The sequence below is a fragment of the Accipiter gentilis genome, chromosome 11 (genome assembly GCF_929443795.1).
Source record: "Accipiter gentilis chromosome 11, bAccGen1.1, whole genome shotgun sequence".
Classification (NCBI taxonomy): Eukaryota; Metazoa; Chordata; class Aves; order Accipitriformes; family Accipitridae; genus Astur; species Astur gentilis.
Window position 1 is genome coordinate 748,975 of NC_064890.1, and position 26,206 is coordinate 775,180.

At 56.4% G+C, this 26,206-nt stretch overlaps 1 protein-coding gene across 12 annotated transcripts in view; it reads left to right on the forward strand.

Moving 5' to 3' along the window:
• The window catches only part of SHANK3 (SH3 and multiple ankyrin repeat domains 3), a 383,319-nt gene extending 364,158 nt beyond the window's left edge, over positions 1-19,161 (forward strand). For 8 of the 12 annotated variants that reach the window (XM_049813564.1, XM_049813569.1, XM_049813570.1 and 5 more), the window contains one exon: positions 18,150-19,161. In XM_049813564.1, coding sequence (XP_049669521.1) covers positions 18,150-18,693 — 544 coding nt within the window. In that variant the 3' untranslated portion in view covers positions 18,694-19,161. Of the gene's footprint in view, positions 1-2,393; positions 2,710-2,939; positions 2,975-18,149 lie in introns of those variants that run through there. The other 4 variants (XM_049813576.1, XM_049813580.1, XM_049813574.1 and 1 more) reach the window with 3 other exon arrangements.
• Positions 19,162-26,206: the final 7,045 nt, after the last annotated feature.

The window sequence follows — 26,206 nt, forward strand, 5'->3', positions numbered from 1 at the left end:
ACCTCTGCGGCTTTTCCCCATAGACGTGGCCCTGCAGCCAGCAAGGGAGCGGGAAAGCACAGGCTGTTTAGAGATAAGCTGATGGAGGCTGGGTATTTGGCAAAGCAAGAGTTTCTGGGGGCTGCTGTGAAAACGTAGTGATTGAGAGAGCACCTACCCCAGGGAAACACGCCCCTCGATCCGAGGTGACACACTGATCTGACACCAGCTCAGTGCTTCCTGCCACTGGTGGCCAGGGAGGGTCTGTTTTTGATGTTGATGTGCATTGCCTACAAGGAGACAGGGGCATTGTGGGTAGCAAGTCTCAGCATGTGTCCATGTCACAGCAAGCACAGCTGGCTTCACCTCATCTGGTCACTAACATCTACTAATCACAGCTCATCCACTCATCCCTCCGAGTGAGTAGAAGAGCAAACAGTGACTCTGCCTCATGCTTGTCCAGAGCGAGACTTGGGGAAGAGCAGTGAGGGGTTGTCGTAGACCTCGGTGAGAAGAGCTCTGGGTTCCACCAAGACCGTGTCAGGGCCATAGTGGCCCAAAAGAGGGAAGAGTTAAAGCCTGAAGGGTTCACTCATTGCTGAGTCTAGCTGAGCAAGGTCCAGGAAGGTCCCACGATGCAGCTGTGTTACCACCCAAGCACAGGAGAAGAGCTGTAAGAGCTGTTCCTTTCAGGGCTCTAGGGGACTAGAAGTGGAGGTTGCAGAAAAAGGGCTTTTCCTCTTGTACAGAGAAATATGAAGGGAGCCATTCAAATTTCAGTTCTTTTGTCAACAAACAAGGGGCAAAGCAACTGCATGGAAAGAGGCCTGCGTGCTCCCTTGGAGCAGTTCTGCAGGCAATCTGCCGCGGTTGCACACACTCTCCAGTGAGACCTTAGGAAGAGATTGGCTTGGAGAGTCCAGGGGGCAACACATGAGGAGACTGGAAGTCTCCTATGGGTACTAGCCCTACATTTCCTTTTCCTACAAAGAAGAGATCAGGGGCGGACAAAACAGGCTTGCTGCAACAAGAGATGTAATGTTTAGTTAAGGCATAAGCAGCTCTTAGGTCTGTAATGCTCTGACCCTGCCAGAACTTTGCTGTTGTAAGTGTTTACTGATACTTTGGTTTGCTCCCGGTTCTCCCTGTCGCATGATGGAGCACAGACAGGCACGAGCTCGTGGCTGAAAGACTCACAGTCCAGTGACAGCACCATCGGCAAAATTGCCCAAGAAAAACCATAGCTGGAGGCCAAGACCCTCTTGTATGGAGAAGCATGAGAGGGAAAGTGTTTAAAATGTGTTTAGAAGTCCTCTTGCTCTTCTACCTCACTCCTCCAGTGTAGCAAGATGGTCACCATAACAGAGCTGGGACACTGTCCCTGGAGGTGCCTGCCGTTCCCCAGGGGATAACCACGCGTCCCTCTTGGCCGGCCAGCCCACTCTGGGGCTGCCCAAATGCCTCCACTGCAAGCTGTGCAGCACTGGGCTAGACCCTCTAGCTGAAACGGCAGTCTTCACTTGACCCTGCTATTAGTGATGCACAGTGGCTACCTGACAGTGCTTTCTACCTGCAGTCCCCTGTTTGGCCAAGCAAACCCTGTCTGGAGCAGCACAGCTGCCTGACCGAGGCGGCCGTGCTCTCTGCACAGCTCCTGGCCGTTTCTTCCCGTTCTGCGTGCAGCCGCTTCGCCTGCAGAAAAGGGATAAAACTACGAATTAAAGCAGTGATCATTTGACGTTTGTAGCCACCGTGCCAAACTGAACCCTTGCTGGAACGCCCTGACACAGTGAGGGCCCTGGCAGTGGAGATGAGGGAGATGAGCAGTCTCTGCTTGGAGGAGGTGGCTGTGTCATCTAGGTGAGGCGAGGCCTGGCTCCCTCCCGATAGCCACAGTTGAGGGATTTCGCAATGCACAAAAAGAAGGTTTAGAAAGCTCCATAGAGCAGCCCAGCACCCAGGCAGCGGGTGCAAGGTCTCTTGCCCCTGCGAGGAGATGCAACATGTCCTGCCTGCTCCCTGGAGAGCAAATGTTGAATTTTCCCCTGCCAGCCCAGGGTAAGTCCTTTGGTGCAGCACAGACCTCAGCAAGGGATTCAAGCAAACTTCCGTACCATAGGAACAGTGATTATCCCCTCTGGGAAACACTAACTCACTCGCGAGGCCCTAATAATATTCCATTGACCTTTAGCTGTAGCTGTTACTCTCACAATCATGAAAGCAAAACACTTAACGCAGCTATTGGGTAAAGTCAGAAAAGATGTTGAACTGTATTTGCCGCTCTTTCTTGTTCTTGCTGTGGGGCATTTTTTTCTCATGCATATGTTGTTTCCTTCCCCTCCCTCTTCTGCCCTTCCTCAATCTCTGTCCTGTCCCTTCCCTGTCTCTTCCCCTCCTCCTCCCTCTCCTCCCAGCTGTTACAAATAGCACTGTCGAATCCTTCAGGCTTTGGCTGTTGAATTCACGCAATTACGAATGTCCCATTTCCTGTAGTAAACACACGGAGGTAACCTCAGCCACTCTGGAACGTCCTGACCTTCACTGGCCCCAAAAGCCCCGCGTCGGCCATTGCCTGGGTCCCCTCGCTGCCCCCGGGATCGCCCCTTCCCCAGAGCTGCCCGGGGCTCAGCCTCCCACCCCAGATGGCGAAGCCTTTCCGCCCGGCGCTCCTGGCGCCGCGGGGCCTGCCCCGTCCCCAGCGCGGGGCACCGCTGTGCCGTGCACACCGCCGGAGCCCCCAGGCCCACACGGCGCGGGACGCCCTGCCGAGGTGCCTGGGCCTGGCGGCGTGGCCGGAGTCCTGCGGTGCCGCTTGGCCTCGGCCCCGTGCCGGCCTCGGGCCGCGTGACGAAGTCCGTTCGCTCTTCTCCGTCTTGTTGCTGCCCCGGACCGGAGCTAACATTCTCTCTCATTGCCTCTCTTCCTGCTCTCCATCTGCATGTCCGCGCTGCTCTGTCTAGAACCGCCTCTGGCCTCCGGAGGGTGGGCGAGTTGTGTAAGTGAGCATGTTCTCATCCCATAGCAAACTCACCTCGTCTCCCCGCGCCCGTGCCGGTCCCGCTTCCCGCTCTCCCGGCTGGCCGAGAGCGGGCAGCGGCGCTTGCTCTGGCATGTGAGTGTCCCCCTCCTGCCCTGGTGTGCCCCGGTAGCATGTCCGTGTCCCTGTGCTGTGATGTCGTGTGCTGCTGCTCGTAGGTGACGACTGAGGAAATTCCCTCCGGCTCCCATGGGATTTGTACCGTAGCCCGGACGAGACCGCGTGCCCCCGTCGCGGCTGCCCTGGGGGACATCCAGCAAGGGCTGTGCAGGGGCAGGGCCCCCTTGGCGCAACCCAGCCCCGTGGGGAGAGACCCCAGCAAGGATGGGGCTGAGCCGGCTGCCACCCTGGGGGGCAACATCCCCTTTATGAGCCCCAGCAGCTTCCCCCCCCCCCCGCAATCGATGCACAAGGCTCCCCCTTCCCTGCGGGTTCCTGACTTCCCAGTCATGGGCTGTCCCTAGGTCACCTTCTGGAGCAAAAATCCCATGAGGCAGAGGCGGCAGCATCTTGCGCTCTTGCTACCCTGAGATCATACAGCCGTCCCAGGCTGGGGCTCAGTTGACCAGCGGGGGGTGGGAGGGTGCCTGGAAGAGACCAGCAGGGCAGTGCTGCCTTCGGGCAGGCACCCCGGAGCCACAGGAGCTCCACCTGGTGACCCATGGTGGGTGACTCAGGGTGTCCCCCAGGGAAGTCACTGTTGGCACAAACCTAAATGGTGGATGAGTGTTTACCTGAGAGAGGTGTAGGGAAATCAGGGTACAGGAAACTGACCCCTCTTCTCCCAAACTGGTTAATGGTTGCTGCTGGAGGAGTCCTTGCTGGTAGAGCTCCTTGGCCACGTCCCCAGCAGGTCTCAGTTGCTACCAGAGTTGCTGGAATCCCTTCGCAAGCCTGTGGCTGATGAGCTATGTGCATTCACCAGGCTGGGCCAGGCAGTGAGACCCTGAGAGAGGCCATGCCTGTCTGCACGAGGTCACTTGTGTTGAGTGGCAGGATCCCTCTCCTCACCAGGAGGTGACCTGCAGGCCTGGGAGGGGCACTGGAGGGTTTGAGCTGTGGCATGTGCCCCCTGATCCGGGTGCATACCAGGCGAATTTCCCCAGTGTGCATGGCAAGCTGTGTGGTCTTGGTCGTGCTTCTTCCGTGTTTGTCCGTCTGTCCTGTTTTTTTTAGCTGTAGTGTGTATGAAACTAGCTACCTACATCTGTGTCGCTTCCACATGTGAACGCAACCCCAGAGCCCACGCAGAGCTCTGGGCAGTCTCATGTTTGATTTTACTTGTCATTTTCTGCCAAGTGCTGAATTTCCGAGTCTGCATCCCCTTCCCGGTGCCCAGCTGAACAGGGCCAGTCCCGGGAGAGCAGAATGGCAGCGCTAGGAAACTCCTCTTGCCAGATGCCCTGCACCACGGCTGGGCTGGCGGTGGCTGCCGTACCGCTTTCCAGACAGCCGCACGGATGCCTTCCACAGGGATCAGCTCTGCTCCAGTCCCAGACTGTAACACACGGCTGGTTTAAGCAGAGGTGTGGGAGACTCGGAAGCCATCTGGCCCACTTCGGTCCTTCTGGTGGAGCAAAAGGTTGTAGAGCCCATAGGTCTGGCTGGAGACGGAGCACTGCTCTGGCTAGAGCTGGGCGGAGAGATTCATGCCTCAGGTTCTGCACACCAAATCTTGCTTCATTTGCGTGTGGTCAGCAGTGGGAGGGTCCTCATGTCATTGCATATGCCCATGTCTTCATGCATTCAGTCCTGTTGCTGGTGTCGCAGACCGTCTTGAGTGTTCAGGATTGCACCCAGGGGAGATCTGCTGCCCGTGTTAGCACTGAGGGCACTTGGCTCATCCCTCAGCTTTGTGCTACCTGGCGCAGGACAGGGCAAATTTAGTCTGCTCAGTCTGTTTTCTGCCCCCACATTGTTAGGACGCTGGCCAGCAGCCCCAGTGGCAGCACCAGCTGGTCAGAAAGCATTTGGGGATGATGGCTGGCTGCACTGAATGGGAGCCGGCTTGTCCCTGTTCCGCTGAGCCAGCGTTTCAGACAATGGCAGTGCCTGCTCCCCTCCAGCACCATCTGACTGACCGTGATTGTCAGCTGATGTTTCCTCTCTGTTGCACAGCCCTGTTTGTGTGAAAGCTTTGGACATTGTTTCGCCTGCGCCCAGCATCCCTGCCTGACTCCGAGCGTAAGCTGCAGCCACCCTGCGCAGCCGTGGGAGCGCTGAGCGCAGCCCTGATGAGGGGCCCAAGGCTGCAGACGGGCTCCAGTGGAGCAAGTGTGAACACATCAGAGCCTTGGCTGGTACTTTCCCGCGGGCTGCAGCCCCATGCTCGTGCTCAGGGTGCTGCAGCGGGCTGCGTGCCCCCCACTCTCCCCATCGCTCCCCGCGCCTGCCTGCACTGCCCAGTGGCGGAGGGAGCCCTTGCCAGTAGCTGTGCTCAGCGTGCGAGCGGGCTACGTAAACACAAGCAGGAGAGGGAAACAGCAGGCGCTGCCTCTGCCTGGGGCCCGTCATGAGTGGGGTGTTACTCCCGTTTGCTTCCTGAAGAGGTTAGGGTTAGGGTTAGCTGCTGTCTTGGTCCAAAAGGATCAGCGATGAACCTCGATATGTAATCCATGCTGGCTTTCACAGGTGCCTGCTTAGCTGAGCACCTTTAACGTTTTCTTAGCACAGGTTTTTGCATTTAATTCCCTGGAAGGGAGGGGTGCTGTAAATCCCGGGTATTTTTAGGGTGCACAAGCGAGGAGACTCAATGCTACAACAGGTCTAAGGCACCATCAGTTCAGATGCACAAGTGCTTGCTGCTGGCTAGAGGCATGGGGTTAGCTCTGTGTAAATAATTAGCTGTCTTCTGACCCTGTAGATTAACCTTCTGTGCCATCACAGTTAAAACACCGATTGGCCATCTTCCCTGCTCATTAGCTGCACAGAGGGTCAAGCATTCACTGCAGACTGTGGCCCTCCTCCCCTGCAACAAAATTTCTCACCTAAAATCTAAAGCTTCAGACCTGCTTTCCTCCGCACGAAGAGGGTGCTTGGCCCTGCACCTAGCCCAGCACTGGCACCAGGCAGAAAGCGGAGCCCATAACCCAGGCTCAGGTTTTAGTCGTCGGTGAGATGCACAAGGCGAGCTGGGTCTGAAGGAAAGCAATGAAACGGCTCAACTGAACCTCCGTGTCCGGACAGCCACGGTCCCTCTGCCTGAGTCTCAGGGAACCACCCGGGGCTCCAGTGCAGCAAGAGGCAAGCCCAGTGTTTCTCAAGCAACACACACCGCTCTCTTCTTGCCCGTAGCACTCGCAGTAAGCACGATGCAGGCTGCATGAAGCCATGGTCCCCTGCTCTCCCACACGTACTCCAGTGCAGGGCACATGGTGGTGTCCCCAGGGCTTCACATAGCCTGCGCAGTGCCCACCATCGGGGATGACAGAAGGGATGCACTGTCTTGGCTCTCAGAGCTGGGAATCAGGTACTGAAAAACAAATATGCCCTCCCCCAGGTCATCCAAGACCAGCAAGGAACAAGAAATAGGAAGAGTGCCAAGTCCTTCTTTTCTGGGCACTTTGTGGACTAGGACCTCACTTCCGAGCCTTTAGGTGCTACCAGAGGGCCAGTAAATGACAGCTGGGCATCAAATGCCACAGCTCTGCGAGCAGCTGGTGGCTGTCACCATCCTGTCATCTTCTGTGCAGAGGCTGCTGAGCACAGGGGCACTCTGCTCCAGGTCAGACGCCTGTGAGTGTGAGCCAGGAGCTCAGGAGAAGATAGGACAGGCTGTTCTAACCCCAAAGACAGGTCCTGCTGAAGTCTGTAGGACAATGTGGTGAGCTAGGAAGGTCAATTAGTCTTCTGAGGTCAGGGGAAAATGCTCTAGCAGTGAACAGCAAGAATGACTACTGTTACGGCTGCAGAAGTGTGATCGGAGAGAAGAGGAGAATTACAGAGTGAGAGAGAGAAAAAAAAAGGCAGTTTTGAAACAGGAAGGAGACATTACATTGAGAAGCCACAAAAGGGATTATACCTCCAGGGTTTTCATGGCTGGCTGTTTTTTTCCCAAATCCAGCCTCTATATTTTATTGGGATAATGTCTTATACACCATTTGGGAGAGCAAAAAAAATAAACAAACCCAGCAAAACTGCAATTTGCTCTCATCTGACCATGACAGGCTGGTGTGGGAAGTCTCCATAAGAAAGGTACTGCATTCATAGGAGGACCTGGGGCAGTGGACAGTCCATAGGTGAATATCGTCCTTTCAGCATCTTGCCAGTTCAGGACTCTGTCTCGGTTGCACCTTGCACTGCAACAAAACCCAAAGCCTCAGAGCAGCAGCTTCATCCTTCTGTTATCCAGGCACCAGCCAGGGTTCCCCATCTTGTCCTTCCTCCGCCCCCCTGCCCCAAACACACACACTGCTTCCCCACATCAGCTCAAGGAAAAGTCACAACTTCTTGGCTTCTTTTCCATCAGTCCACACCTGCAGGGGTAGGCCCTATTTCCATGTGGAGGAATTTAGACAGAGTGAAGAAGAGGAAAACTGTTATTTGTTATGAGAGAGGAAATGCAGGAGCAACAGTTTCATCAGTGATACCATCCCATTGCTTAGATCTTCAGCTTTGTCCTCCCATAATGAGGTAAAACAGTGACAGCCACCACAGCTTTTTGGAGTGGATTTTTCTACTCTGCTTAAAGTGATTAGACAAGAATCCAGAAAATCATTCATTAAACCTAGTGCAGCTTCATCCAGGTCAGCCTGAGATGCTTCTCGGGTGAGAAGAGCTTCAGGCCCCCACTGTTTGTCTCTTCAGGCATTTCCCAGAAGTGCACCCAGAGCTGACCACTGTGCTTTGAAAGCATCCAGAGCTGGAACGGACAGTTCTTCCCCTGTTGCTTCAGTTGGGTCCACATCATCTTCCAACCTGGCACATGTGCCTTATTTTCCATTCATGTCTGCTTGCCTTTGCCTTCCACGGACTTGTTCATGTTTCTGTCCCCGCTAGACTGCACAGCGTTTCATAGTTGATGTCTTCTGTGTGTGATGGTGTTCCCTGACCCCTAACCTTCCTCTCCGATGTTCCAGGCCAGCTGAGCTGGCTGTGCAGGTCAGACCAGAGTTCAACCCGCGCTGCCAGGATCTGCTGTGGTGGCTGTTCTCCTGACACCCGACTGTAACACACACAGGCTGCTTCCAGCACTCACCCCAACCAGAAAGCCTACCTGGTGCTGCCCATGCAGTGTAGCCATAGCAGCTCAGCCCAGCAGCAGTTTAGGAGTTATTGCCCCATGCTACGGCATGTAGGAAGTCACAGCTTAAGCAACTTAATATGGTACTCTGGTTTTCAAAAGTAATTGTCTACAGCTGTACTGTAAAGCATTCTCCCACTTGTAGCTCCTGTGCTCAGGGAGCTTCTGGCCGCATCACTGCACTACTCTCCTGCAGTCTCAAGTGTGATCTACAAACTTCGCTGGCCCTACGTGATCTGGCATTAGGGTTTATTAAAAACTGGCATTGTTAAATGAGGGTCTCTTGCTGAACATCCAAATAGCAGCACAGAGCTGTTTCACACCGTTGGTTGCTATGTGTTCACTTGCTGCTTAAGCTGTAGGAATCAGCTTTCCCATCTCTTTGTCATCCCCAGTGTCAAGGAAGATGCTGAATCTGCGCTAGTTCTAGGACTTCCTCTCTTGTCTGCTCTTGCAATAAGCAGAAGGAATTAAGATCCCAAGCAGACTGAAGAAATCTAGAAGGACTTCACTTAGATGTAGAAACTGAAATCTCTCCCCTCCTTTTTCTGGAAGAAGAAAAGGTTTGCATTGTACCATGGAGTGACATGGACGCGGGAGACACTGGCTCTAACTAGTCCCCAGTGCAGAGGTGTGTCAGTGGTACACATGCCTTCAGGCAGGATGGTTTGTCCTCTAGACTGTTTCATTGCCCTGAGTATCTTCCACTTCGTCAGCGTTGGCAGGTCTGCACTCATCTGGGGACTGAAGTCTTGGTGTGCTGCCTGCATGGTGGCTGAGTGCCTCCAGCGATGTGTGAGGGATGCTTTGGGTTCCTTAGCATTCCCCTCACCAGACAGAAAATTACAAGTGGATTGGCTGTGATTTGTTGTCTTATCCATGGTTAGACACCGCCCTGAGACTTGAGCTGAACACAGCATGCTCTGGCTCTGCAGATGCTTGGCTCGAGGGAGCCATGTTTGTTCCACACTCGACAGTCCTCAGGAAAGTCACTCCTGGGCAGGCAAGCTTGTGCTCTCCTGCCAGCTGCCCCTCTCTCAGAAGCAAAGTCAGCAGTCCTTGTTACAGACTGCAGTTCAGGAGCTGGGCATCGGAGACATAGGAGAGAGATTATTAATATTGAGGAATTCTTTCAGAGCAAGAAGTAAGACTTCAGTCTGAACATGTTTTACAGAGAAAAAAATACCAGAAATGAAGAGTCGAAATAGCTTGTCAGTTTTCATTGTGGAAGAAGGTTAATAGCAGACAGGTATTTTTGTAGTAGGGTCTCATTTAATTTAATAGATTTATTAATCGTGTGAAAAGCACCATGATTAATGAGAATTCATGATTTGCAGAAAACATGAAGTTTTGGGGGACACTGAACTTAGAGAGGACAGTGAAGAGCTAGAGGGAAACTTGCCAAGCTAAATGAGTGACCTGCATGACAGCAGAGAAAGTTCAGTCCTAATAAATGTAAAGAGATGGGCAATGGAGGGCAAAAGCTGATTCTGCAGGCCAAAGAGCACAGTCCCCATGAACTGTGGCCATCTGATGGTGGCAATGTTCCTGATGACTCCAGTGCACCACAGGCACTGAGGAATAAAAGCTGATACTGAAATGGTGGGGGCTGGCAGGGAAAGTTGGGCATTGATGGTGCTGCAGGAATATGTTTCTGTTTGCTTGCTGCATGTGCACCAAAGAAGGTCGAGGACACTGGCAGAAAGGTCTGGAGGAAGGTCCAGAGGAAGGTCTATCAGCTCAAGCGCTCTCAGCATAAAGCCTCCTAGAGGGCTCTGCCACTGGGTAGCTCCAGCAAAAAGGAATGACCTGGAATAATGGGCTTCTGCACGTTGTTACTTTCTCATCGGGGCATTTGCTCTTGGCTGATGGCAGGTCTGCGCTGGCTCTCCACAGTCTGAATTCACAGACTCACAAAATGATTGATGTGGGAAGGAACCTCTGGAGATCATCTGGTCCTCCTCCCTACTCAAGCAGGGCCACCTAGAGCAGTGTGCCCAGGACATTTTTCAGTCAGGTTTTTAATATCACCAAGGATGGGGACTCCACCACCTCTCTGGGCCACCTGTGCCAGTGCTCGGTCACCCTCACAGTGTAGAAGGGATTTTGTATGTTTAGATGGAATTTCCTGTGTTTCAGTCTGTGCCCATTGCCTCTTGTCCTGTCATGGGCACCACTGAGAAGAGTGTGGCTCCATCGTCTTTATTCCCCCCATCAGGTATTTATACACACTGATGAAGTCCCCTTGAACCTTCTCTTCTCCAGGCTGAACAGTCCCAGTTCTCTCAGTCTCTGCTACTGCATCAGATGCTCCAATACCTTAATCATCTTTGTGACCCTTCACTGGACTCTCGTTCCAGTAAGTCCATGTCTCTCTTGTACTGGGGAGCCCAGTACTGGACACAGTACTCCAGGTATGCTCCATCGGTGCTGGGCAGAGAGGAAGGACCACCTCCCTCGACCTGCTGGCAATGCTGTTCCTAATGGAACAGGACACCAACAGCCTTTTTTACTGCAGGGGCACGTTGCTGGCTCGCATTTAACCTGGTGTCTGCCAGCAGCCCCAGGTCCTTCTCTGCAAAGCTGATTTGTAGTTGGTCAGCCCCCAGCATATACTGGTGGGTGAGGTTGTTCCCACCTTCTCAGGTGCAGGACTTTGCATTTCCCTTTGTTGAACTTCATGAGATTGCTCTTGGCTCATTCCTCCGGTCAGTCGGGGACACTCTGAGGGGCAGCACACCCATTTGGTTTATCAGCCGCTCCTCTATTTTGTGTCATCTGCACAAAATGCGTGTTATCTCCACTGGCTGAGGATACCCTCTGCCCCATCATCCAGGTATTTAATGAAGACATTAAGAGGTGTTGGTCCCAATAGCAACCCCAGGGGGGTTGTGTACCTCACAAGTCACTAGGCTCCAGCTGGACTTTGTGCTACTGACCACAGTCTTTCGAGTCCAGCAGTTCAGCCAGTTCCCAATCAACCTCACCTTCCGCTTGTCCTGTGCATACTTCACCAGTTTGTCAGTGAGGATGTTATGGGAGACACTTTTTGAAAGCCTTGCTAAGTCAAGATAAACAAAATCCATTGCTTGTCCCTCACCCACCAACCTAGTCAGGTTGTCTAGAAGGCTGCCAGGTTGGTCAGGCATGATTTCCCTTTTGTAAAGCCATGCTGTCCACTTCCAATCACTTTCTTGTCCTCAGTATGTTTGGAAATAGTTACCAGGATGATTTGCTCCATCATCATCCCAGGATGATCTGCTCCATCATCGTCCCAGGGATTGATGTAAGGCTGGCCAGCCTGTCATTCCCTGTGTCCTCCTCCTTGAAGACAGGAGTTCTGTGGTGTTATGGGGACCACTTTGCTGAGCACCCGGACAGTGACTGCAAGCCAAGACAGGCATCAAGAGTGGGCTGCCACTTGCCAAATATTAGGCTTAGACCTAAGCATGTTGGTTGCTATAACAACTCAATGGGCTGTGGAAGGAAAAGAAGAGGGATTGCTTTCTGGATGCTGAGCTTCCTCCTCAGTGATGGCCCCGGCACAAGCTGGGTGCAGCTGATTTGCTGGAGAGCCAGCGCAAGGTGAAGCACTGCAGATACCCCCCCCTTAGCCTCCTTCTGCCTGACTGCCTCGTGGCTCGCCTTACCCACCACACCGCAGAGTGTCTGGAAGGCTTTCCTGCCTGGTGCCGTATGGGCTGTTTTCCCAAACACCAAGTTAACAGGTTATCCACTTGATCTTTTTTGGCACTCTTACTGACCGCCTGCCTGAAGGGAACAGACCTGCAGTCTGGTCCAAAGGAGCCATCCTTGTCAGAAAAGGGGTATAGAGGTGCCCTACTTCTGAGTTCTTCCCAAAATGCATACCTTTCCAATGGAAATGTCATCTGGGCAGAATCTGAAGTTTTGGGAAGTTTACCTGGGATTCCTAGGCAGGTGGCACACTAGTCTGAATTGCTGCAGCAGAGCTGTTTCATGCATGGAGGTACCCACTGATTATACTGTGCTTGTGCGGTACAGCAGTTGCTTTTGGAAAACATCAGCTTTATTGCTTATGCACAATGCAGTTGCTGAGCCCCTTCATAAAGTCTCTGACCCCTGTGAAAGCTCTTTCGGGAAACATTAGACCAGTTGCACGTGTTCAGCACTGCTGAGCTGTCTGTGCATTGTAAGTCCAACATGTGCCAAGAACACAAGAGCTGTGCCTGAGGTAACCGATCTTTGCAGACCATGATTCGCAGGACCAAGCTGCCTGATTTGTACGACTTCACGCATAAGCGCTGCCCATAGGTTCTGCATTTATTTCTGCTCAGGAGACTCCATACAGAAGTGTAGCAGCCCTTAGAGTTACAAAATTTAACAGTTCTCTCCTGGTTTCCTCATTCTTGTGTTCATCTGAAGAGGAGCTCTTCCAGTGCTTCTTCAGCATGATCAGCCCTCCAGATGCTGGTGGAGTTACTCATTGCCTTCAGGAGGGACAGTACATTGGGTACAATTAACCCCACTCGTTTGTATCAGTTTTGCAGGTGTTCCCTCGCAGCATCCCTTTGTTATTCTACTGTGAAAGAGAAGAACTCAGAAGTGACAGATTTATCTTCCCTAATGAAAGTACTGGCTGCACTAGTAGAGTCCTAAGAAAAAATGACAGCAGGAAATTAGATCGCCTTCAGTGAAAAACCTTGTTCTCAATAGTTCTTCAGATAAGCCTCACGCGCTGTTGGGCACCCTTTTCCCTGTGGGCTTTCTTTATGGGGATAAGCTTATCCTCTCTTTGGATTCTTTTGCTGAGAGCCAGGAACAAATTTCTTGCCAAAATTCAGTAGTTAAGGAAGAGCAGTGGGTTGGCAAATGGTCCCTGAGAGCAGCTCATCAATCTCCCAGTAACACAGCTCTATCTGCCACTGGTGCCATGCCCACTATTGGAGCAGGGTGGCTGTGGTGCTGCCTCTCATCCTGGGGGTTGACTGCCTGGGCAGAGCATCCAGCTCTGGGGAGAGAAGGACTTTCCTGGCTCCTTGTGATGAGGCTTTGCTTGGCCCTCTGGTCAATGGGACTTCCTCAAGGTTCTGTGAAGAAGCGTATTTCCTTCCAGCTTTTGAAACAGGCCCATACCCCTTCACCAGACATCCACCAAAAGAAAATTCATCTGAACGGAGCCTGTCAGCAGAAGCTGGGGCGCAGGCAGGGGACGGGAAGTGCTTTCCCCTGGACACCGTTCTCGCTTGCGAAGCGGCGTGTGAGAACGTGCTGCTCGTGCCAGTGAGTTTATGTCCTGTTTGGCGGTCATGTCATTTCCATGGTGACACATAGCACAAGTGCTTCTAATTTTTGGTTTGGAGGCTCTCCAGAGAGACTTTCTTTCCTTTCTATACTCCTCCCCCTTGTCCTCCCTTTTCAAGCACCGATCTCGTGAGACAATTCTGGAAGAAAAAAACCTTCCAAAAATGGGAACTGTAGAGGTGTCATGTCATCTGTTCATGCACCGTTCTAAGCAGGAAGCCTCAAAGTATCCGTCTGCATTGCAGGCAAATAAAGAGAGACGATTAGTCTCCAGCCCTGGCCCTAAAGCATAGCCTGGCCATGGTCACAGATAGCGCCAAGCGTGATGTCAGAGCCTTTAGGTGCACTGAGCACCAATGGAGAATCACAAGAGCAGTCTTGTGTCTCACTCATCAGTTAGCGAAGGTTGTTCATCACAGGAGGCAAGTCCTTCATGCAGTTCTAATGAAAAGCAATGGAGATGCTTTTGAAGGCCAGTACGAAAACACCTGGAAGCCAACAGCAGCAACATGAAAGCCTTGCTGAGCAAAAGCAAAGCATTTCTCTTTGGAGTGACGAGAAGTGCATTACCTCTGTTGCTGAATCAGTCATTGCCTTTGTTACTCTTAAAGAAATTTGGACTGAGATAGAGGGTTCAAAGGAAGAATCCTCATCCATTAGTGACTTATTCAAGAAACCTGCTTTTTAATACCTTCAGTAAAAGTATTCCCAGAAGGCTTAATTAGCTGTCCTACAAATGCATAATCCCTCTTTCTTTGGTTAGAACTTTTTTCATCAAGCTGGTGTTTCTTTGCTTGTGAGCCTGCTTCCCATGAGACCTGTTCTCCCTCTTTGCTGATTCCAGTCAGTTCCACATGTGTGCTGTGGTGCACGAATCAGGCCTTGTCTTCTGTGTCTCAAAAGACTAGTTTTTCTGGCTGCACTAAAGCAGCAATCCAGGCAATCGATCTACTGCAACTGCTGGTGCCAACAGACTGCCACCAATGAGCACTGCGGGACAGGGGTTGAGAGCTGCCAGAGCCTGGATTGCACATGTTCAAAGACAACAAGCTTGAAGGCAGCCCTACAAGAGTGATTAGAGCTGCCACATCCCAACTCACAGAGAAACCTGTGGCAACCAGCAATCCCACCACCTCTGGGCTGCTAGTCTTCCAAGGACCAGCTGGAGCACCACCAGAAATGTAAAGTGAAGAAAGCATTTCATTTTTCTTATTAACATTGACTTGATGTTGCCTAAAAGAGAAGTGGACAATGCCATAGTGTTCATGAAACCTGACAAAGCTGAAATCTTCCACAGCAGCATCCTAAAACATAGCAGCACTTGGCCTCAGCTTGGCTACAGCTGCCTGGTACGCATCTCTGTCGGTGTGTGTTCATTGGGCAAAACACATGATGTGCCAACGTGAACCTACAATGAAGAAGAACGGTGATCCAGGAAAAAACCCTCTAAGCAGATATTGTCGCTGTGCATAATGTGCAATTCCGTGGAAGGGATAACGTGCTGAGGTGCCACTTCTGAACGATCACATCCAGAAAAACTTACCTGGCTTCAGAGCAGAATGAAGTGCCTGTGACTGAATAATTGGACTGATGGCCCGTAATGAAGTCAGCTTCCAGAGCTGGACAGGACATTAAAGACTGCTGTGCTGTCTGCAACATAACACATGGTTGGCAGAACAGGGCTGCTGAAGGTGTTGAGAGCCAACAGTATATTGCCAACAGTGCATTGCACTGACCAAGCTGGTGCTCTGCAGAGGAGAACAGACCTACAGATTACATCTGCTGACCAGCTGTGCCCAGACAGGTCTGCCGTGGCACCACTGTCTCATCATTGCAAGGACATACCAGCCTTGGAAGCTTGGGCACACAGCTTATTTCTCATGTGTGGTTCCAGCAATCACATTCCCCAAGAACAGGAATAACCAACTTCCCAGACCCTGTAAGCCACCAAACGAAAAAGCCAAGTGGCAGGGAGGCCTTGCAGCACAGCCTGCCACATGATGTGGGTCTCTGTGCAACCTGCATCTCCACTTTGGCAAAGGCTGTGCTGCCAGACAGCCATTGGGCATCTACCACCTCGGTGAGTGTGCTTGCACAGGGCTGCTGCAGGTCTCTGCAGTACGCACCAGCTTAAGTCTCTCTTCTCCTTTCACAGACTCTGACAGCAATTTCCCCCTCTGTCCCACCTGGGGCAGGTTAAACAAGCCTTTGGCACGCTGGCTGCTGTTTCTGCAGCCATTCCTGTTTGCATTTACCTTTCTTGAACATGAGTGACCAGACCTGTGCTCAGAATTTTAAATGAGAGTGTAGCAGTGTCTCCTATGGTGACATGAATGCATCCTTATGTCTGCCAGCAATACACACCTTAGATCTTGCAGTGTTTCTTTTGCCTTTCCGTGGCTGTGCCACATTGGTGCCTCCCAGTCACCCCTGCCCCGGGGTCTGTTAGTAGACCCAGAACTTTCTCTCCCTTCATCACTTCCAGTAGAGACCAGAGCCTTTGCCAGCCCTCTGAGCAGGACGCCGTATTTTGTACTGTCACTTTTCGTTCTGCTTCTTGTACTGCAGCCCTCAAGGTCATTCAGCTCTTCCTATTCTGTAGTGACGGAGCTTCCCAAATGTGATTCATCGTCATGCTTCTTTATAATGCTCTTGCTTTCTGTGCCAAGGTGGCAGGAAAATAAGAATAAGAGGAAATGTGCCTGAGCCCACAGACTATGAACAGCTTCATGTCCACATTCAGCTGATCTTCTCGGAGCCATCTCGCTAAGAAATCATTAGTGCTTATTAACCTCCCAGAGGTGTGGATCTTGTGCCGCGTGCGCATTAGTGGCAGCAGGTCTATGCCATTACCTGTAGCCCTTGGACTCCTGTTGCCAGCAACAGGTTTCCAGAGTGTCCGCTGTAGCAGGAGGGACCTGAGATGGGAGGGCAGAGCTTGGGGGGTGGCAGAGAAGCAGAGGTGCCAGGCTGCGCTGGGCTGCACGCGGGACACCGTGATGACAGCCCGGAGGACTGCTTGTTTTTTAACTGACGTCACATCCAGGCACCAGGGAGCTGCAGTTCTGTTGCATTTTATCGATTAGTTTGGAGGACGAGCAAACTGACATTGCTTGACCCAAATGAGTGGTCATGGACTGTTTAGCACAGAGATAAGCAACCCAGCCCCCGTAATGCCGTGCCTCTTGGCCCAGGACTGTGCAGCCCTACAGCAGGGGACCCCTCCTCCCCACTCACGGTCGGTCAGGGCTGCAGCATTTCTGCTGTGGAAGCATCCAGGCCCCTGAGCTGCTGCAGGACGTGGGCCCCTGTTGAGAGCCCTCCTCAGAGCTGAGACCCCACCAGCCTCAATCAGAGGCTACCACAGAGCAGCAACCACAGCCCCGGGGTGGATTCAGGTTGCTGCATTCGCTTTCGCTGCCAGGACAGAGAGACCATACGGAAGCCCCAGGTCTGTCCCGGTCGGAGTCACATCCCCAGTCGCAGTCAGCAGTCGGTGCGAGTACCGAAAGCAGGGCATGAACAGGGCCGGGCAGCAGCAATGCCTTCCTGAGGCCTCCCAGGCTGGGGCTCATTGCGCTCAAAGGACTCATCTTCCATCATCTTGCCCTGTGAGGTTCTAGATCCCTTTTTTTTTCGCATACCCAGAGTACTTGTTTATGCCAGGGGAGGCAATAAAGGCAAGAGGCTAGGGCAGATGGAAGGCGTGCTTGTGGCGCGGTTTGTCCCCCATCAGAGGCTCTCGTCATGGCGAGCGGGCAGAGCCGTGCGCTGCAGGAAGGGCTGCCCCCTGCCCACCTCCACAGCCTGTGCCCACCACAGCACAGGAGCAAGCCAGGGAGGCAGACATGGCACAGTGCAAGGGGAAGACCAGTCCATACACCTCTGGGCTGCTTCAGCCCACACAAAAGGGCTGACCGCCATCGGGTGATGATCTGACCCTGCTGCCTCCATCCTTGGGGTGGCATGACCATCCTCCCGTCCCCACACCACTCTCTGGGGAGATGCAGGAAGGTTCCCTCTTCTCCTGGGAAGGGGCTCTGCCCCGACTGGCCAATGTTCTCGGGAGCGCTGGTTTGCTCCGAGTCCATGGCGGGACCTGAGACCATGCCGATGGTAGCACGGTTAGCGAGGGAAGACGGGGGCATTCCCGGTGGGAGGTGGGGCTGGTGGGCTTCAGTGCAGCTCTGCGGCAGCTTCTTCCTGACCAGCCGAGGCAGGGCAAGGTGCAGGGTCTTCAGCCGCAGTGAGTCTTCATGTGTACCCAGCGGGCTGCAGGGCCACACTCATCCCTGGTAGGTCTCGATGGGCTTCAGAGCCGTGGCAGCTAGGGCAGGTTTGGCTGGGAACCGGAGATACTTGCTTGAACCTCTTCTACCTCCTCTGGAACAGCCCTGGCAGGGCTTGCAAGCAAGTCTTAGCTGAAGTGCTCCGAGCCGTGTCCCCCGAGCGCTGCAGAGCCCCCTCCTGTCTCAGGCTGGCCCAGCCCTCCAGCAGCCCCCCCCCCCCATGTATATTGTGTGTGTGCTCCTGTGTCTGGGGACCTCCGCCTCACCCCTGCCCTCTGCTCTCTCTCCTCTCTCTCTCGCTGTACCGTTCTTTCTGCAGACTTTTCAGTAGTTTAGGAGAACTCAGCACCATTTCCCAGCGGAGCTCCGGGACCACCTACACAGTCCGACCTGGCAGTCGCTACCCCGTAACCCGACGTACCCCCAGCCCCGTGAAGCCGGCTCTGGATCGGACAGAGCCCCTCAGCACCGTCCGGCCCTACGGTCTGACCCCTCCCACCATCCTCAAATCTTCCAGCCTTTCCATCCCACACGAGCCCAAGGAGGTGCGGTTTGTGGTGAGGAGCGTGAGCGCCCGGAGCCGCTCCCCGTCCCCGTCCCCCTCTCCAGGGCCACCCCTGCACACCCTCCACCCGCCTCGGCCCTTCATGCAGAAACCCCTCCACCTGTGGAACAAGTACGACGTCGGGGACTGGCTGGAAAGCATCAATTTGGTGGAGCACCGAGACAAGTTTGAGGACCATGAAATAGAGGGCACGCACCTGCCTGCCCTCACCAAGGAGGACTTTGTGGAGTTGGGGGTGACCCGGGTTGGGCACCGGATGAACATTGAGCGGGCACTCAAGCAGCTGGTAGACAGCTGACCGTCCCAGGCAGCACTGGCCTCTTCCAGAGCCACCACGGGGAGGGGGGGGGGGGGCATTTCTACTAGACTAATAAAACCCACTTTGATTCTCTTTCTATTCTGAGCACTGCACTGAAGGGCGCGGAGCCGAGAGGCTCCCGCCCGCTCCCACACCGCCCCGGCGTGCCACGCACACGCAGACCCCCGCTCGGCCCCGCCAGCCCCGCGACGCCTTCGGGACAAGGAATGTTGCATGAAATACATCCTCGTTTCTGTTCCTCCCAGAGAGTCTGGCCTGTATATCGCTTGATGTGCTCTTCCCCGGGGGCGTCGCTGGTGGCCGGAGGGGCCGAGGCACCACGTGCTGCCGAGCCCGGGCTCCCCGTGGTCGAAGGGCAACACCTGGTTGGGGTGGGGAGTGGGACAGGGCCAGCGGTGCAGTGAGGAGCCAAGCCCAGGCTAGGGAGAGGGCTTCAGCTGTAGGCCAAGCGCTGGCCACATTGCCCAGGTGTGACAGGCAGGGAGACGCCGGTTGGAGCGCGGCAGGGAGGTGAGCGGGCCAGGCGCGTGCCGCCGGCCGCGTCTCGGGCAGGTTGGGGCGGCCCATGGCGTGGAGACCCTGAGCTGCTCCGAGCCGGCAGGCGTGATGGGAGCACGGCAGGGCGAAGGCTGCTGCAGGAGGCAGGCAGGTGCCGGCACTCGGCCCGCATCGGGAGGAGCAGGCAGGAGGCACCACGGCCACGGTGGCGGCCCCGGCCCCGCGCAGGCTGTCCCCGCCGGGGTCGGAGGTGGCCGGCCGAGCCGGGTCATCCTGCTGGTGCTCAGAGGGAAAGGGCTCCAGCGTGCAGAGGTCTCCGTGGAAGGGCAGTCCCAGCCTGCGGTGATGCCCAGACCCGCTCCCTCCCACGCAGAGCTGCCCCAGGGAGCAGCCAGCCTTGCCGTGCAAGCCAGAAGAGCGATTCCCGCGAGAGAGAGAGACTAGCCCTGGACTCTGTGCTGCTGCTCTGCCTGTCGCCCTCGGTTGCCCCGGTGAGAGAGGGACTGAAACCGCATGGATAGAAGCATGTTTGGGGATGTCGGAGGGAGGCTGGTGGGGAATCCAGCAGAAAACGCTTTGCCAACGGTTGGGGGGGAGGGGGGAGGGAGATGTTTTATTTCCTCTTGGTTTGGGGTCTTGTTTCCAAGGGGGACACATTGATGGATAATATATAATCTCCATGCATTTATATAGAGAGCAGCTGATGATCTACAAGAGATGATATTGAACTACAGGATTCCCACTCTGTCCTAGTCATCCTTATTTTGCATCTTTTTAATCAGCTATATATTTGAAAAGAGAGAACAAATATCTATATATCTATATCTATAGCTATAGCCACCTGATTTTGTTATAATTTTACTAAATCTATATATCTCTAGACTTGTTGAGATGCTGGCGAGGCGGTGCCTGCACCCCTCCCCTGGGACGCCCATGGCTCATGGGAGTTTTTAGCGACTGACTGAATGAATGTTAAAGTCTTTTTAAAAAAAAAACCACAAAAAAAAACCCAACAGCTCCTTTCAGACACTCTGGATTTTAAAGATTTAGAAACACAAAACAAAACTTGGTTTTTGGGACACACCGAGTCTTCCACCCCCGCCAGGCAGAGACGCATGGAGCTGGCGCTTCCACCACCCCGCAGAACCCAGCGCCTCTGGCAGGCGCAGGCCCTGTGGCATCAGGTCCCTCTCCTGCCTCCGCTCCCGGGGAGCAACCGCCACCATCACGCCCAGCACTCGCACCGCGCTGCCACCGGCACAGCCCCGCGCTGGCACCGCCGGCCCGGTCATGAGGTCCCAGTGGGGCTGCTCCTCCGGAGCGGCCGTCGGGGAGCCGGAGGAGGCCAGCGTGCAGGTCTGGGGGCCAGGCCGGCTCCCGCCGCGCCGCTGGGGAGACCGAGGGCCGGCGGTGCCGCGGCCGCGAGGGCACCGGGGCAGCAGGGCTCGGCGGAAGCCGCTCCGTCGCCCGTCGGCTTCGGGGCAGCCGGAGTGACCCGGGCCAGCCCCGGCGCTGGAGGAGGTGGCATCCCCGTCCCCCCCCCAGCGTGGTGCCTGGTGCCCCGCGTGCCCCACTCCTCGCCACACCGTCCCCCGGCCTCGCCATGCCCCAGCTCGGGGATGGCGAGGGCTTGGCCCGCCAGCTCGGGAGGGGATGGCTTGGTGACCGGTGTTCCCAAAAAGCTGAGTCCCCCACGAAGGCATTAACTCTTCTGGTGCTAGAGAGAAGGACAAGGAGGTTCCTTCTGACCCTCACACATCTCCGAACCTTTACAACCTTCAGCCAGGGAAAAGGCCCAGGCCCGGGGTGGGGGTGGCAGCCCCTCCTGCGCACCAGGCCCTCCCCGGGACGGATCCTGACCTGTGCCGGCGCACCAGGCCCTCCCCGGGACGGATCTTGACGCGCTGTGGTGCCGTCTCCTTTTCCCTGAGCTCTTGCTGGGCACGTGCCCAAGTGGCTCCATCCAGAGCTCTCCGGAAGCCGACGGGCCCTGGGGGTTCGCAGCCTCTCCCCCTCCCAGGCCGCCCATCCCGCTGCTCTCAGCTGGGACGGGTGCCCAGGGACGGCGAGAGGGGCTTCAAGCTGGACCGGCAAGCGAACGGCCTGCGGTCCGTGCCCCAGGGTACCCCGGGCCTCACGCCCCATAACCTGGTGAGCCAAGAGGCATCCGAATCATGATAGCAGCCATTGCGTCTGCCTGAACCCCACCACCTGCTCTACCAGGTGTACCATCGCACCCCATCAGGTGCCCCCCAGCCCCATTTGTGCCAACACCGCCACTATCCCACGTGACCTGGAGCGGGACGCCGTGGACCAGGTCCTGCCCTTTCCACCTCCCTACCCCGTAGTCGCAGACTGGCCCATCACCCCTCTGCTGCTACGCATCCCCACCCCCTCCATTCACCCCCTTTGGCCCCCCGCCACACGCCTTCCTCCATACCCGGCACCTTCACCCCTCCTGCGCACCTCCCGCCTTCATCCCTCCTGCCTACCTGGTGCCTTCACCCCTCGAATCCACCCCGCCAGCCCTTGCACGCCTCACCCGTGGCCAGCAGCATGTGCAGCAGCATGCGCAGATGCATGCACCCGCCTATCGCCCTGCGCCCTGGCTCAGCACCCCTCCACCCCCTATTGCCCGGGCTCCAGCTCCTTTGCCCATGCTGGCATTACTCAGCACCCTCCGGTTGCAAGGGCTTGCTGGCATGGTCCTGCACAGGCAGGGACGATGCTGCTCCAGAGACGTCCCATTCTACTGGTGTGGCTGCACCTCGCCTGCCAGCACAGCCACTGCCACCACTGCTCTTGCGTTCCCTGGCCCCACGCTGGCTCCCTCCAGAGCCCCCCAGCTCCAGCCGTCCCCTCACCTTGCCCCTCCGTCGCCTCCTGCACGCTTTGCAGCACCCGCACCTCTGGTGCTGTTCGCAGACACCTGGCCGCGAACCAAACTCACCGCTTGTCCCCCGCGACTGGAGCTTGGCTCTCCAGGCTGATGTTGCTTCTCCAGCTCTGTGCCTGACGAAGCAACACCGGCACATCCCAGGATTCCAGTGAGCATCCAGCTCCTCTGCATCCCTGTGGGCACGCCGCATGCTGGGTCTGCCACAACACAGTCCCCAAGGAGGCCCCGCTGCACGTGGTGGCCTGGGCATGTCCCCGGGTCGGTGCTGTGCAGCCTCTTCCCCAGACTGTAGAGATCAGGATTTCCTAGGAATTCGTTTGGCTTTTTGTTCCTTGTGCTGCTTTTATGAGGTTGGTCAGGAGCCGCCTGCTAATGTGGAAATGCTCGTTTGCAGCCCGCGGTGTGCCACGGGGGACCTGTGCCCGTTGTCTGGCTGGCTTTGGCCCCTGCTGCCACATGCTTGCAGACCCCCCCGGCCATCCCCGCTGAGGCTCCATCCCCTGGGTCCTCCGGGGCCAGCTCCTGCTGCGGGGGCACGGCGGGCACGGGCGGCCCCGCGGCGCAGCATCCGCCAGAGCATGCTGGGCGTCCGCACGCTGCGGCTTGGCCAAGCCTCTGCAGCACTGATGTCTCATCCCCGGCTGCGCAGCCCCTGGCCCCGCTTCACGCTGCCAGCGCCCTGCAGCCCCTCCGCACGCCCCAGCCCTGCCCGCCCAGCCGGCTCGTCCCACTGCCACTCCTTTCACCTCTTCCCCTGCTGTGCTCCATTCCCATCACGCTGCTGGCTCCTTCCCCACCCCACCCGCAGGTAACGGAGACCCCGGCAGCCCTTGGAGACCCCGGTGGCCCTCGGAGACCTTGGTGGCCCTTGGAGACCCCGGTGGTCCTCACACCCCAGCGCAGCCCCACAGCCCGTGGCCGGCAGAGCTGCCCCATCTCCCTTCGGGGCGGTGGGCTGCTCTGCTGAGCGCTGCCCCCGAGGAGCCACCGCAGCCCCTCGGCGTGACCCTCCTTCCCGGCCCCGCGCGAGCCCCTCGGGGCGGCCAGCGGGCGCTGCTGGTGGAAGTGTGACAGTGTGTTAGCCTGAGTGCAGGCTGCTCAATGGGTTCACGCCGGGTGGACCCGGGGTCTGTGCCCCTTCTGCAGCTGTTTCTGGGGCAACTAAGAGACCCGCCTGCACCCGCCTCTTGCCGCAAGAGGCCAGAAGTCTGCAGAGTGCAACTTTTCTGCAGAAAGTTCGGTCTGGGACCAGGAAAGCTGGACGCCTTCTTGCCATTTCTGAGGAGCCCTCCTCCTCCTCCCCAGTTCCCCCCTCTGCTCCAATCCTCCTTGCAAGGGCTGGAAATGGTGGATGCACCGCTCTGCTCTGGCAGAGCCAGCGGCCGTGCCGCCCCGCCGTGCATCCCAGCTTCCATCACAAAGCAGCTGCAGCCGTACCTGTGTTGGCAAACACTGCGTGATCCCTCCTGCGGGACGGCGGCCGCGGCCGTCGCTCCCAGGGACACCACGGCTCGTCCCAGTCAGGCGTAACACAAAAGAAGGCAACTTCCAACCACGCTGCCACGCCATCACCCCCATCCCCAGGGGCTGCCCGGGTCTGCCGCAAACCTGCTCCCCTGCCCCAGCAGCGACAGCTTCATCCTCCTCATCACCCTCCCACTCAGCGCCGCGCCCTCCCCGTCCCCGCTGTGCCCGCCACGGACACACACACGTGGCAGAGCTGTATGAGCATGGGCTCGGGGCTTTGGAGACAGCACCGTCCCCGGGATGCACCGCGTGGGTCACCAGGCGAACATGCTTCGCTTTGGGGCGGCACCTCGGGTGCCGCGGGTGGTTTTGTGCTGGGTGCCGAGGCCCCTTCAACTGACCTGCTTGTTCCTCCCCAGCCGCAGAGAGCCCGCTCCCACCCTGTGCCCATCTGCCCCCCCCTGAGCCTGCACTGCTGGGGCGGCTGCACAGCCTGCACTCTGCGGTACCACCGGCTCCCGGGGTGACCCCGTCCCGCACACTCCCAGCACCCGGCCAGGGTCAGGTCACTCGCCCCCGCACGGTGCCCAGCGGCGCCTTCGCCGGGGACCCCAGGTTGCCTGACGGCCAAGGGCCAAACTCTTGTTCTGTGGCCATTCCCTCCCCACCCCCCCGGCAGAACCGTAACCGCCCCGCTAACGCAGCTGCTGCTAACTTTACTTTTATTTTCTCAGCTGAAGCAAAGAGGATTTTCCCCAGGTGTAGATAGCGCTTTCCTGACTCTGTATCTATTCTGGCTGCATTGGCATCTCTGCTCCAAACATCTCCAGACCCAGTGAGACATTTCATTTTGAAAAGCCATCCAGGAGAAGGCAGAGCGGTAGCGGGCGAGGAACCGACCCCACGAGCCTGCGGCGCGGCCGGCAGCGAGCACCGCACCCCTCGGCCGCGCCGTCCCGGTGGCGCCGGGACCGGCCGCGTGCAGCGGTTACTGTGATTCTCATGGCTTCTCAATGACTTGGGTTATCTTCTGTAAAAAGGGATACACTTTTTTTTTTTTTTTTTTTGCTTTGAAGGGGTTTTTTTTTTTAAAGTTGTTGGTATTTTTCCTTTGTCCAGACTAATGTCATCAATCCCTGTTCTCCATCAGCTCCTGTCTGTAATTCTGACTGTAAAGAAGAGAAAACAAAACCCAAAGCACTTTGTTCCTGGTGGTAAAGAGCTTCGCCAGCCAAAAACCATTTCTAAACAGCGACAAAGTGCAGCGCGGTTTTCTTTCTGTCCGCCCGTGGGCAGCCCTCACTGCCGCATGCATGTGTCACCCGCGGAGACACCCCCGCACGCCCCCGGGCGCGCGCTCACACCCACTGCATGTGCATATACCGGCTCCAGCCCTCGCACACACGCGTGCAACCACACGCGCGCGCACACGGCTCGAACATCCACACTCTTGTTTCTTACCCAGACGGACTCACCTGTGGGTTTTTGTTCTGTTTTTAATTTTACGAGGTCAGTTTGACTTCACCCTTATTTTGTATGGATTTTCGGAGGAGATTTCTCCTTCTCCAGAGTCATGGAGGTGTGGCCATTCGCCTCCCGCCCTTGACGTTGTGATACACATACCCCACAGAGATCTATGTTTCTTATATTATATTATTATTATTATTAATTATTATTATTATTATGTAATAAATTTATAAGAAAGCTCTCCTTTGTTCTGTGGTGTCTCTCAGCTCCAGCACCCCCCAGACCGGGGTTGCTGTCTGGGGCCTCTCTGCCCCTCCATGGGGGATTCACCAGCACCCTGGCCACGGACAAGCGTGGGCAGCCAGCCTTCCTGCCCACTGGGGCTCCTGTTCTCCCCTAGGCCTGAGCCAGTGGCAGGGACAGCGGCGGGGGAGTGGGGCTGGGCAGGGGCCACGTCCTGCTGCACTTTGCGGGGGGGGGGGGGGGGGGGCAAGGGCCACTCGCTGCTCCCCACGGCTGCTGGTCCGTGCAGGGTGGCACAGGACAGACCTGCACCCGTCAGCCCCCTGCGCCCCAGGGCTGCCTTGCTGGGGGGGGTGGCAGCTTCCCAGGACCGGTGCCCCACTGCGGGGAGCCGGGCTATCCCAGACCCACCGTGCCAGGCTTGGCTTTGCCAGAGGGGGCGGCCCTCGTGCTCCCAGCCCCGGCCGTGATCTACACGACCGACGTCCCCTCCGGTGCTGGCCTGTCCCCTGCACCGCCCCAAGCCTGACGTCTGGGGCTCACCCCACGGGACCAGGGCCAAGTGGGACTCTCGGAGGAACAGACGTGCTCAGGCCAGGGTCCGGCCGCAGAGCCGGGAACCCATGGCCACGGGGCTGGCAAGCGGCACCGTGAAGCCAGCCGTGGTGGTCTGCAGGGGAGCGTGCCAGCAGCTACAGCACCACAGGCTCCCACCCATCCCACCCTGCTCATGGGGCCCCCACCACCCCTGGGGACCCATTTGCACCCCATCTCGATGCCATTGCCCGTGTCCCTCCCCAGCACCAAGCCCTCCACCGTGCCCTGCCCCAGGGTGCCCAGCTGAGCGGTGGCCATGCCCCCGTTCCCAGGACAGGTGGGCTGCCAAGGGGCTGGGAGCACTCGCCATCTCCAAGGCTG